The following is a 12,925-nucleotide window of genomic DNA, read 5'->3' as shown; positions in this document are numbered from 1 at the left end:
AAATTTGGTGATAGCAAACATTAATGCAAGCATCATGTGCTCCACTTCCATGTATCCCTTTTCTGATGGAGTCGTCATGCGACTAGAGAAGTAGATAGGATGCATGAAAGAAGTTTGAGGATCCTTTTGCATCAATACTGCCAAAAGTGTGTCACTTCCCACACTAGGGTTTACATACAATGGCTCGTCCCACTTTGGAGGTGCAATGGTGGGAAATGAGGCTAGAATTTGTTTTACCTCATTGAATTGTTGTTCATTTTCTTCACTCCAAGTGAAGATCTCTTGATGGGTAACTTGATGTAAAGGGAGAACCACTTGAGAGAGAAGGTGAATGAACCTACTCAAATATCTAACCTTTTGAAGAAAAGAGACCAACTACTTTGTTGTGGTGGGAGAGGTCAAAGACACCAAGTCTTGAACCTTGCTTGAGTTAGCTTCAATGCCCTTGGAAGACATCACATGGACAAGAAGAGTAACCTTGCTTCACCAATGTGGCAATTCTCCACATTGAGTTGGCCATCCAAAGCTTGCAACCTAGCTAGATGTTCATAAACTTTCTCCAAATGAAGAGAGTGGGAGCTATAGAAACCAAAGTAATCAATAAAAACACGGATTGATTTTCCAAAGAATGACTGAAAAACAAATGTCACATAGCACTGAAAAGTGGCTGGAGCATTGGTGAGACCAAAAGGCATATCTCTATAAGCAAAGCATCCCCAAGTTGTGATGAAGGTTGTCTTCTTTTGATATTCTTCAGTGATGCTAATTTGGAAGTATCCTGAGTAGCCATCACATACCATGTAGCGCTCATGTCTTGCTACCTCATTGAGAATTTCATCTTGGAAAGGAAGAGGAAAATGGTTCCTCTTTGTGGCTGCATTAAGAGGCTTGTAAACAACACAAATCCTCCACTTACCATTCTTCTTCGGTATGACTACCACTGGAGAAACCCACTCTGAGTCTTCAACAACAGGATAGATGAAACCTGCTTTTAGCAATTTCATCACCTCTTTGAGCAGGGCGTCTTGTTGAATTACTCCTAGCTGTGCCTGAGCATCTGCACTACAGGTTTACTTCCCTCCTTAAGCTTAATGTGATGCTGAACTACTATGATGCCAGTGATTTTATCATATTCATCAATGATCAATGTGGTAAAATTACTTAGCATCAAAATATAATCTTCACTCTCCTTCTCACACAACTCACTAGAGAGCATTCAATGTAGCTTACTTGCTTCTACCAGAGGTTGTATACCTGGTGTCTCCCCTTGGTTTGATGAGGAGGCATCAGGTTGCTCCATCTTCTTAGGGTCCTTGAGAATGACCCCCATCACCTCAATGCTACTGTAGCTTTCTTCACTCACTGTTGACTCCTCCTCTGAAGTGGTTGAAGAGTCACCACTAGAAAACTCATCCATAGAGGTTTCTAGATCCATGTCGCATTGCTGACCTGTCTTCATGTCATAAAGTATTGGCTTCCCTTTGGCATCCTTCATTTGGATTATGCTGGTGTCTCAGTCCTGCTTATCTCTCATAGCCATAATCCAAGGTCTCCCTAGAATGATAGGATAGCCCTCCCCTTTATGTGGCATGACAAAGATGTCCACATCTACCTTGGTGTTGAATGCATTTATCCTAACTGCATTTATAACACCATCACATTGAACTTTTACATTATTTGCCATTTTGGCTCGGCATGGTGCCGGCCAACTCACCTCTAAACCTAAATGGTGCATCATTTTCTCACTCATGATGCAATTTGCGCGCCGCCATCAATGTAGATATTGGAGATGTGTTGCCCTTTGATGTGAGCATTCATCACCGTTAGTATGCCATCTAGATTCCTCCCAGAGATAGCCCTAGCTATCTTTGGCTTTGGTCGTCTCGTGCTAACCATCTTTATCCATTGTCTCCTCACCCTAGGTGCTAGGTGCAGTAACTAGGGCCAGGTGATTTCTGGGCCCTACACAAAAATTGGTTTAGAACATTTTCTCTTTCATGACCACCTCTCCACTTGGGTTGAGCAACACTAGCCCTCCCCATGCTTTCCCTGTGACTCATAAAAAATATCCATCAAAGAACAAGGTAAAAGAATTAGGAATACTTTTTGGTGGTGGCAATGGTAGGGTATTTACTTTAGGAACCTTAATCTCCTTTTCATGCACCCTATGAGTGAGAATCCCTGCCAATTGTGCACGCACACTATCTTCTACCTTGAAAGAGTATTGAAACTCTTGCAACTCCATAATCCACTTTGAGATCCTAGTACTAAGATTCATTTGAGATGACACCCAAGGGAACAAATTTTTTGCATTAAGAAGTAAAAAAGGTTTTGGTAGCAAGTAGGATCTAAAATTTCTCACCGCAAACATGAGAGAAAGCATCATGAGTTCTGCCTCCTTGTAGGCTTTTTTCAAAGAATTCATGACCCGACTAGCAAAGTAGATGGGTCACATCCTGGTACTATGGGGATCTTGTTGTAGCAAAACAACACCAATTGTTTCTTTTCCAACACTAGAGCTAACAAAGAATGTGTACTTACAACAAGGAGGCATAAGTGTTGGCATTTATAACAGAATGATTTTGATGTTACAAAAATATTCTTCAAGCTCATCAAACCAAACAAACTCAACTTGTTGTGTCAATTTTAGAAGGGGTGAAGTAACTCCGAGGCTAAGTGAATGAAGCGTGAACATATACTTCACCTTTTGAATGAATGAGATGACCTCTTTGCGATTCTTGGTTGATAGGAGCTCAATAAGAACCTTTGCCTTTGAAGGATCCACCTCAATGCCTTTATAGGAAACCTTGTGACTAAGAAATATCACTTCATCCTCACCTATGTGGCACTTGTCGAGGTTGAGTTGACCTCCCATGTCATAAAGCTTCTTCAATCCTTCTTCTACGCTTTGTAGATGTAATGATTTTGAGCTATAAATGCAAAAATCATCAATAAAAACTCTAATGGACTTTCCAAAGAATGCTTGAAACACCATGTTCATGAAGCATTGGAAAGTTGCAGGAGCATTTGTTAGTTCAAATGGCATGACTCTAAAAGCATAACAACCCCAAGGAGTGATGAAGGTTGTTTTCAATTGATCCTCCAATGCAATCCTATTTGAAAGTAACGGGAGTAGCCATCACACACAGTGTACTTCTTGTGACCAGCTACCTCATTTAGTATATCATTCTAAAATGGGAGGGGGAAGTGATCTCTTTTTGTTGCCTCATTCAGTGGACGGTAATCCACACACACCCTCCACTTGCCGTTCTTCTTGGGAGTGACAACAACAAGAGAGACCCACTCTGAATTCTCCATTAAATAAATGAAACCTGCTGCTGCTAGAAGCTTTCTTACCTCCTTGAGTAAAGCCTACTCCTTGATGACTCCTAGCCTTCGTAGCTTTTGAGCCTTAGGTGTGGCCTCTGGCTTTAGCTTGATCTTGTGTTGAACATCATCTACTCCACGCATGTCGGTGTAGTCTTTCGAAAAAAGCTTAGGAAACTTTCTTAGCACACATTTGAACTCCTGTCTTTCATCCTTTGTAAGTGTGGTAGACAACATACCTTCTAACATTCCTTCATCTTCCACATTTTGGTTCTCTTGACTACCCACCTCCTCCAATCCTGGGCAAGAGGTTTCTTGGTTGCTTGGCTTAAACCTTACACCCATGACTTTAATAGGAGACTACTCTTCCGTAGTGCTACCTCTACCTTTTTCTTTTGAAGTGCTATCAATCCACTCTTCCTCCGTCTCACTTTGAGATGATTCTTCGTGGATCTCCTCTTGACGTTGCTCCTTCATGTCAAAGACAACCTTCTTATGATTGTTATTCTTGCAGATCAACTTTCCACTTTCCCAATCCTGCAAAGCTCACATTTTCATTAGCCATGGTCTTCCTAGGATAAATGGATAGCCGCTTCCCTTGGTCGACATAATATGTCTTCCAACAAGTTGTATGGAGCCATATCATGTCCCAGAGGAAAGTCTTGGAGGTTGATAGGACATCGAGTCCTCTTGGTTTCCTTGGTCTCATTCGCCTTCTTTTCTCGTCCATGGTCACTTTGTGATGTGACTCCTTCTTTCTCCTCACCTTTTCCATGACCACGCTGTCGTGCAGCTCTGCTTCCATGTAGAGAAACATAGCAGAGAAATGCAAGCTAAGCTTCTTTGAAGCCTACACATTTAATGGTCAGTGATCAGGGCATGTTAACAGGCCAAGTTTAATGATTAATGTATGCCAGATGTGGCTTAAAAGGACCAACATATGCCTTAATGATGCCAAAAATGAGTATGCTTGAAGTGGGAAAAAATGGGAGATTATGATCTAAAACTGCAGTTCTTGAAGTGCTCTACCTGCCTATCTTTACAGCTCGTCCATTGGAGCTACGATAAAGATGTTATGGCGATTTAAAGTTCAAGTCGATTGCATATCCGTACCGGATTGGGCAACTGCAGCTGAGGTGATAGAAATGAAATGAATGCAAGGGCTTTAAGTGCTCACTTTCTGGAGCACCTCGGTCTTTTCAGATCAGTGATCGGAGTCCCAATTGCCAAGATATTGGCCGATAAAGATTCACTGCGGGCCGGTTCCGTACTAGTCTGATCCGCTCGGTCGGTGTTCCGTTTGGGAGTGTTGAGCAGCAGCAAGGGTTTTGAATACAACAGAATAAGTGCTTGAGATCGCAATGCCTTGGCCGATATGTACGCCAATGCCCGCATAATCTTGGCCGGCGATGGTTGTAATTGGCAATGCCTAGCTAGTCTGACCATCTTTGACTGAATGTGATGGGAAGACCTTACGTCAAATGCAATCACTTATACTTGCATCTTGCGGGCATGTGGCACTATTCAAGACTTTACGACATTGAAATTCATGAAGACATTATTAGCCAAGGACTATCGGGAGAAATAACTTGTGCTTGGCAATGCTTTGGTCGATATGTATGCCAAATGTGGTGCCCTTTACTCCAAGGTTTAATGGCCAAAAGGGCCAAAGGCTACCCAAGGCAAAGTCAATGGCCGCCTAAGAGGGGTTGGCTGCCCATTGACGAAAAATAAACGCATACTGGGTGTGAAGACAATAAAAAAAAAGAATGGAGGACATGGCGTGAGCAGCGGGCCTCAGGCAAGGCGAAGAAAAGAGATGGCGATGGGCTGTAGAGAGCTCCGTTGAGCACGGCCAGAAAAGACAAAATGCGTAGCTCGCCAGCGCGCTTGGTTTCGATGCCAGAACTGCCCGATTTGGTGACGCTCGAACCCTGACCCTGCCATTTCATCAAACTCTTTGCCACACCACGTCAGTCACGACGCCGTGACTGCGTGGTGGGGCAAAAACTTGGGGGAGCTATTATCGGAGGGCATCAACAATAGAAGTAAAGGGGGGAACGAGCAAGGGAGGAGGAAGGCAATCACGAGCTTTCTCTCTCTTGGAGCTTGGACAAAGATCTCTCTCTCTCTCTCTCTCTCTCTCTCTCTCTCTCTCTCTCTCTCTCTCTCTCTCTCTCTCTCTCTCTCTCTCTCTCTCTCGCTTTCATCCTTGAAGCAAGCTAACACGAGGAGAGGGAGGTTACAACGAGGAAGAGTTAACGAGGAAGGTTGGAGAGCTTGGGAAGAAAGCGGAAGAAGGATATTCAGCGAGGAGCTTGAGCAAGAAGCTTGCTGCAGCTTGAGCAATACAAGGTGAGTAGGGGATTCATGGGAGAAGCTTGGTCGAAGAATCTTGAGGGTAAGCTCATTGAGGCTTGAGCAAGTGAAGGCCGGAAGAGGATTACAAGAAAAGTCGAGGCTCGAGCAAGCAAGGTGAGAAGCTCGAGTCGAGGTCAAGGAGGGAAAATCTCTCTCTGTGTCTCTCTCCGAAGATTCCTCTCGTTCCTGGCAAGCAAGGAAAGGCATTGAGGATTGGAAAGCATGGAAAGAAGGAAGATGTTGTCATTCTCTTGTGCTTGAGAAGCAAGAAAAAGAGGGGAGAATGCAGATCGAGGTCAAGGCTTGAGCAAGCAAAGGCAAGAAGAAGGGATTTACAAGCAAATGGGAAACTTGAAGTAAGCAAGCAGGCTTGAGATGACGAGCTGGATCTTGAACCAAAGCAAGAGAAGAAAGCAGGAGAAGGCATGCACGGTAAATGAAGCAAGGGAAGAAGGAGGAGGAAGTTCAAACTAGAGAATGGCAATTAAGCCAGTCCAAAGCATTGATGATCAAGGCAGTGAACTAAATTGAAGACTACAGAATCCACATGCAATCGAAGCAGATGAAGTGACATGAAGGAGTTACCATCATCGTCATGCACATTTGGGTCTGGCAAAGGTGGAACTCCTTCCACTCCTTGTGGAGGTGGTCTTGCCCCATTTGGTCTTTGTAGAAGCCTTTGTTGTTGACTAGTTCCTTCACCTGCATTCATCGATGGGTAATTCAAGTTAGGTCTCCCTGGCTCCCCACGGGGCCAAGGACAATTATACATCCCATGTCCAGACTCTCCACAATTCCAACATTGCAAGACTCTCCTAGGTCGTGGTGGCTCTCATTCTTCTGACTGCTTTAATTGCTTGTCCCTTTGGACCTACAAGTTGTGCATGGTGAATTGATAGGTTGCTTAAAGATTCATTTAACTTCTCAATCACTTCAGTCGTTACCTCAGGAATCTCTCTGGATGTTGATGCTTGCAATTTTCCCTTGGGTCTTGGACCCTCTCTTGGAACCTCTCCCCTTAGGCACTTGAGTTTTCTATACTTCTCAACAGCCCTAGTTTCAGCCGCATCAAAGGTAGCAGGTTCACCTGCCTCAACTTTTATCTGGAGTGTGGGAAAGAGACCGGATATGAACCTCTCCTTCTTTTGGAACTCTGCACCATCACCAAGGTTAGCAACATTTCTCACCCATACAGCCCAAAGACGTAGAAACTCTTGGTTTATACATCTAGTAGTCATCTAAGTCTTTTTGTTTGTGAGAAACAATGTCTTGCCATAGATTTTGAGTGTTTTGGGGGTTAAAGAAGTATCACTTGAAATGATCAACGACTTAACCTCCTGAGATAGAGAGTCAAACCAAGTGCTAGAATCCTTCCTCAGAACTACCTCAAACATTTCTAAGAATTCCTCATCTCCTATCACTCTTTTTATATGGCAAGCCATTTTAAAATTTTCTAGAAATAGCTCCACATCCTTGCCACGATCTCCACAAAAGAGAGGATATCCTAACATTTGGCATTGGGCCTCCATTGAATCAATTTAAAAGTGACAACATGTTTTTGTTTTTCTTTCTTAAAAAGATTTACATAGTAATGTTTTCTAAATTGCACTCTATTCTATAGAAAAATAAAAATATGCACATCAAATGACCTATGATAATCAACAAGAGGAAGGATGACAGGGTTTGGTGATGAGAGAATTTCTCCTACTCTTTGGGTACCAAGCATGAACACCATTGTACTTGACAGATGTTCTTTTTCTAGACATCCTTACATGAGACATATTCCACATGTGGAGAATATGAGTCTCTGGGACTGACACTGGCACCCACTATTTCAATTATCTGTCGCGATAAAGTTCCTAGGTGCTGGTAGATTCCGTTTCCTAGACCATTTTCAGTACGACGTATCCGGAACAATTTCAGTGGCCAAAAATACAAGTGCTACTTAACAACATTACCGGATGGTTGTTTATGCATATAGCAAGGCTATGATTTGTTAATGAAAAGGTTTCATTGTTTGTACCTAGAAGTGACAAACATTCTATTATGGTTCAAACGTTTCAGCAAGGCTTGCAAATGATTGCAGTAGAAATTATTTAGTTTCTTTTCAGAACTATCTACACTCCTCTTTCATGTGTGCTAGGAGCATCACATTTTCCATAAGTATTGGTAAGTATGATCATGGATATGCAGGTTCGGATCCGTTTTTGCTAAATGCATGCACACTAGATGTTATGGGCACTAGTGTTTAGCAAAGACTGATTTGGACTAGCATGCATATTCATCAAGGTAGTTTCTTATGAAGCATTTTTCACTCTATGTGAAGTATCTCTTGAAGATTACTTTTGGATCTACCAATCACCAATAGAGGTCATGGCTCCGTTTGGGTGCTTGTGGATCTTTCAAGTTAATCAAGATGGTTATTCAGGACATTGTTGATTCCCCAACAATGTTGTACGACATCGTGATCCCCGTGTACCAATCATTTGGGAAGACTATCAATAAACTGTGGAGAAACACACCTCAGTACTGTTAGTTATCCAAAGAGGATAGCCAGATTACAAAGTGTAATCTTGTGCTAAAGGATATTCGAAGTGTGTACGCTAGCACCCATCCATTCAATTAGAAAGCATGTATTGATCTAGTTGGAGTTTGTTTACCATAAGTTAAAACATGTTTACGACTATGTTTAGTCTCTTCATGTATAATTCAGGTTCTCAACCTTGAACACTACTTATGGTGGGGCTGTTTACTGATGAAATTGAGAACAAGTCAAGGAATTATATTTTGCTGATAAGTTACCTCGGCCAATTACTTTCATAGAAGGGAAAAGAGGTACTCTTTTGGGTACATCTTTGTCGTGCTAACTCGTTAAGCATGCTCCTATGTGTTCTAAATGGAGTCTACACACTATGTAAGATAGGAGCCGATAACACATGAAGGTTGCAAATGGACAACAATCTTGAAAATCAAGATGTTACTCTTAGTTTCATTGAACCTCCTTCTGAACCGTGTTCCGTTCAAGTGAACACTTGGATCCATGAAGGATGCCACGGTGGAAAACATTAGTGTATCGCCACTCTTATTTTCGAGGACGAAAACACTTCTCCAAGGGGGAGTAATGTGAGGACAAGGATCCCAAGGAGCAAGGCTCGACCTAGGGGGATAGGGACCTGAGCCAGGGGCTCGGACTGGGGATCCGTGTTATGGCTAGGGTTAGGAGCCGGCCTATATATATAGGGTGGTAGGGCGGTGGATCCGGCATCTCGGTCTCCTAGGTCTTACACCACCATGACAGGCAGGCTACCACCACACAATGCTTTCAATGATCAGGAAGTGGAAAGAATGAGAGAGAGAGAGCAAATATCATGAGACCTAGCAAAAGGCATCAACTCGCCATCATGAAACCGAGAAGACCCGATTTCTCCACACAACCCACAACCATGAAGGAAGGGGGTTCCACATCCCTTGTCGCTAGCAAGAAGTTACATGCCCCCAACCTCCAGCGATGCAAGACAAAAGACAACCACCGACGAACGAAAATGATAGGGCGAGCTTCTTTACCTTGACGACAAAGATGCCAAGCACCAAAGCCAGAAAATGAGGAGTTTGATAAGGCCACTCATGGAGTAGGGTACATATCGATAAGCAAACCCCTCTAGAGAGCGACTTCGGTCCCCCATCAATGCCCCCCGATCACAATCCTAGCATCCTGAAAGCATTTCCCACCCTCCCAACCCCTAGCTTGAGTGTCGAGAGCTCCTTCTTGGTTCATGCGTCTCTGCCAAGGCAGACATCGAAGCAGTCCCTACTAGGGTTTGTCCTGGCACCAAAACCTTTGTTGTACTAAAAGCATAAGCATAGCTGTACTAAAAAGTGAATCCTTTGTTGCTAGAGCCAAACCGAGATTAAAAAACACGACTTCAATTCCTATAACAAACCATGATTTCCTCTTGATTAATCAAACATTTTCCTGTTGAGTTGTGGAATATTTGATTTGCTAAAGAATCTAAAGACATGATTATTTTAAGCATTTTCATGTTGAGTTATGGAATGTTTGATTTGCTAGAGAATCTAAAGACCTAATGATTGACAATTGGTTTATATGAAGACCTAGTTGAGACCTATGATTGACAAATTGAGAGACAAAGCAAGAATGAAGGTGGTTAGTTGAACGTAGAAGGTTAGTTTGAGTGAGGCCCTGTTCCACAACGCAAAAGTCTCAATAAACTTTGAAAAGCCCATTTCTCTTACATGTGACAATGCCAACCTTTTGGAGTCATGCGCTTCTCATCATTGTTGTTAAGAACTCTATGGAGACAAGGAATAACAACCTTTTAATATATAAAAACATGTTATTTGTGCTAGGATGAAGTCGTAGGATGTAGGCCTTGGTAGATGTCGCCAATTAAAGCTTGCCACATCATCTATGATAGGCTTTAAGAAAGTAAGTTTGCCATATGGCCCTATGGGCACACATCTATGAGCGCTCTCTCTCTCTCTCTCTCTCTCTCTCTCTCTCTCTCTCAACATTTTTTGTGGGCCCGACTTTGGAACCTTATCACACGCATATGAATAGGCTAACCCTAGATTTGAGAGGGATATCACACAAAAAATGTTATATTATAACTAAAAATTTCATAATTTGAATTGGCTTGAGGACCTTCTTGCCCAAATTTGAAGCGGCCATTTTTCATGCTTCGGATAAAGCGAACCTATCTTTTCCCGGGCCTTGCTCTCTCTCTCTCTCTCTCTCTCTCTCTCTCTCTCTCAAGGTAGTCCACTTAGCTTGACAAATTGGACTTTCACACTTGAAAATGGACTCAAAAACTTATTATAACATTTTGGTTATAACATTTTGGTTATAACATTTTTATAACATTTTAAAGAGTGGATTAAGAGGGGCTTGCTTTAGTGCAATACCTTAGGGACTTCGACTCTTTGGAAATGGACTCAAAAAATTATTATATTTCGTTCAAGAATATGAGACATTGAGAATTATAGCTCTAAGGATAGACCTTGTTTCTAATAGGTGAGTTAAAGTCAATCACTACTACACATGAGAAAATGTAAAACGTAATTTGATCATATTTGAAGGTGTTTAATTGAATTTCTCTGAATTTTGTAGGTTCTCTCACAAAATTGGAGCCACCTTGTAGTCCTCTCTCTTAATACACACGTTTTTTTTTGGGTGTAGGTACTGTGTTCATATTCTTTGCCATGGTAAAGTTTCTCAGCTTGACGTCGCTAAGTTCTTCTTTTTTGACTCTTGACAAAGTAAATATTATGCTCCAGTGATGCACGTGTGCCATTGACACTTATACAAAAGAAGCGTTCATGATCTCCTCCTTTTTTTCTCTGTCTTTCTAGGCAAAAAAACTTGCTTTTGTCACCCAAAAAACAAATGATTACATAGATTTAAACCTAGGCTTGACAAAGTCGCAAAGGCTCGAGCCCACCATTGACCAACACTCATTCCGCCCACGCATTAAATTCACTTACGGTACACGAATGCTCAACAACAATTTTCGCTCTCCGAGTCTCCCTCTCTCAACAGCCATTCAGACCGAGGTACCCGCGCAGACAGCTCCCTCTCTCTCTCTCTCTCTCTCTCTCTCTCTCTGGCCAAGCTGCTGAGTAAACTGCTGCAAGCAGCAGCTCGGTACTCTGCCGGCATAGCTGCGGATGATGCCCATGAAGACCACATTAGCAGCGCCCAAAGGAGACTGTTGCCAGAAACGGATTCACACTGCTCAGAATCACAAGGATCTGCGGGCGGCAGCCAGAAGCAGAAGCCAGAGCAGGCGCAGAAGCAGCTGAAGAGGAATAAGAAGACGGCTGCGGTGCCGATAGGGTGCGTTCCGTTGGTGGTAAATGGGCAGCATCGGGTGATGGTAAGGGCGTTGCGGTTGGGTCATCCTCATGTGATGGCGCTCTTGCAGGACACGGCGCAAGAGAACGAGCACTGCTTCGACTATCCGGGCGCCCTCCGTGTCTCCTGTACCGATCCCGCTGCCTTCCACCACCTCCTTCGCCTCCCAGTCCACGTGTGATCATGGTCTTTTCAGACATCGCCCAGCCATTCAAAAGACATGAATATGTTACTTGCATAGCAGTCCCACGCTCACTCCATCCCATGACCAAAGAGGCTCAAACGCCTTTTAAATCTCATGGTATTTTGCCATGCCTCTTGGAACCTCATCATTTATGAAGCTTTGGGTCCTACAGTACTTGGTGACTCTGCGACACTTAGCCTTCTACCGATTGGCCAACTCTCCGTCCACAATGTCACCCTACATCATAGTGCACTCACCGATCTATAGACCTTGCAACATTTGATGAGTATGGCCTTCAAGTGCCAAGCGCTAAGTGTATGTCTATAATGTGTGCTGGTGCAACACATTACTCCAGAAAAGGTATTAGCGAAAGGATATTAACTACTGAATTGCACTCGATCTTGTAGCTTGCACACACCTCCTCTGCCTCCAAGAGATCAACTAGTTTGCCTTGATCGTTTCACTATGGAAATTGCTCAAATTAAACAAGTGTTGTATCTTTCATCTCATATCATATCTTATTCTTGAGGCTTCTAGCATCCCTACTCAAAGCTTTTGCCAAAAGTTTTATGACTTCGCAACACAAATGAAATTTGGCATTAACACATGTGTGGAGGAGAAAATTTTCACATTCTAATTTTTAAAGATAGAGGGAGATGCATTTCGTGCGTTGGGATGCTTGTGTCCAATAAAAGAAAAGAAAAGATCATACAAAAGTATGGTGCATGTATGGGATGGACTTGGCACTATTCTCCACATTTATAATAATACGGTAGGAAACATGCCCCTCCCATGCCATTTTTATCCCCTTTGGTGTTGAAGGGGCACTTATGCTTCTCTTTGAATGTTAACGGGACATTCCTATGATCAAATTATAGTACTGGTGCACAATGAAGAAGTTATTACTTTTGATTTTATGCACTAGACTTGTGATACTTAAGATTATCAGGCCTTGGTATACTCTCCATGTCTTTCATGATTGGACATCACAAGAGCTCTTCAATCCTTATGAAATTCATCTAAAACATTTTCAACAAATTTGATGTACATTCATTGCTATAATACATACACGATGGAATTTAATCTAAGTACGTTTGAGACCGCATACATGAAATTGAAATATGGAGTATAAGTGTGCCTTTGGTATTGGTCGTGTGCTTTGATTCAAAGCACAATCTTGG

The 12,925-nt window shown here is 42.6% G+C and overlaps 1 protein-coding gene across 1 annotated transcript; it reads left to right on the top strand.

Moving 5' to 3' along the window:
- Positions 1 to 11,186: 11,186 nt before the first annotated feature.
- Positions 11,187 to 12,342, top strand: LOC147457690 (uncharacterized; the record flags this gene model as incomplete). The annotated part of the gene is made up of 1 exon (XM_086513354.1): positions 11,187 to 12,342. A coding segment is annotated over one exon (555 nt), but the record flags the coding sequence as incomplete, so codon positions are not given.
- Between the last annotated feature and the right edge of the window lie 583 nt (positions 12,343 to 12,925).

The sequence above is a fragment of the Adiantum capillus-veneris genome, chromosome 5 (assembly GCF_014529385.1).
Source record: "Adiantum capillus-veneris isolate H3 chromosome 5, ASM1452938v2, whole genome shotgun sequence".
Taxonomy (NCBI): domain Eukaryota; kingdom Viridiplantae; phylum Streptophyta; class Polypodiopsida; order Polypodiales; family Pteridaceae; genus Adiantum; species Adiantum capillus-veneris.
The sequence above is the reverse complement of the archived record's forward strand: the minus strand, read 5'-3'. Positions and strand labels throughout refer to the sequence as shown.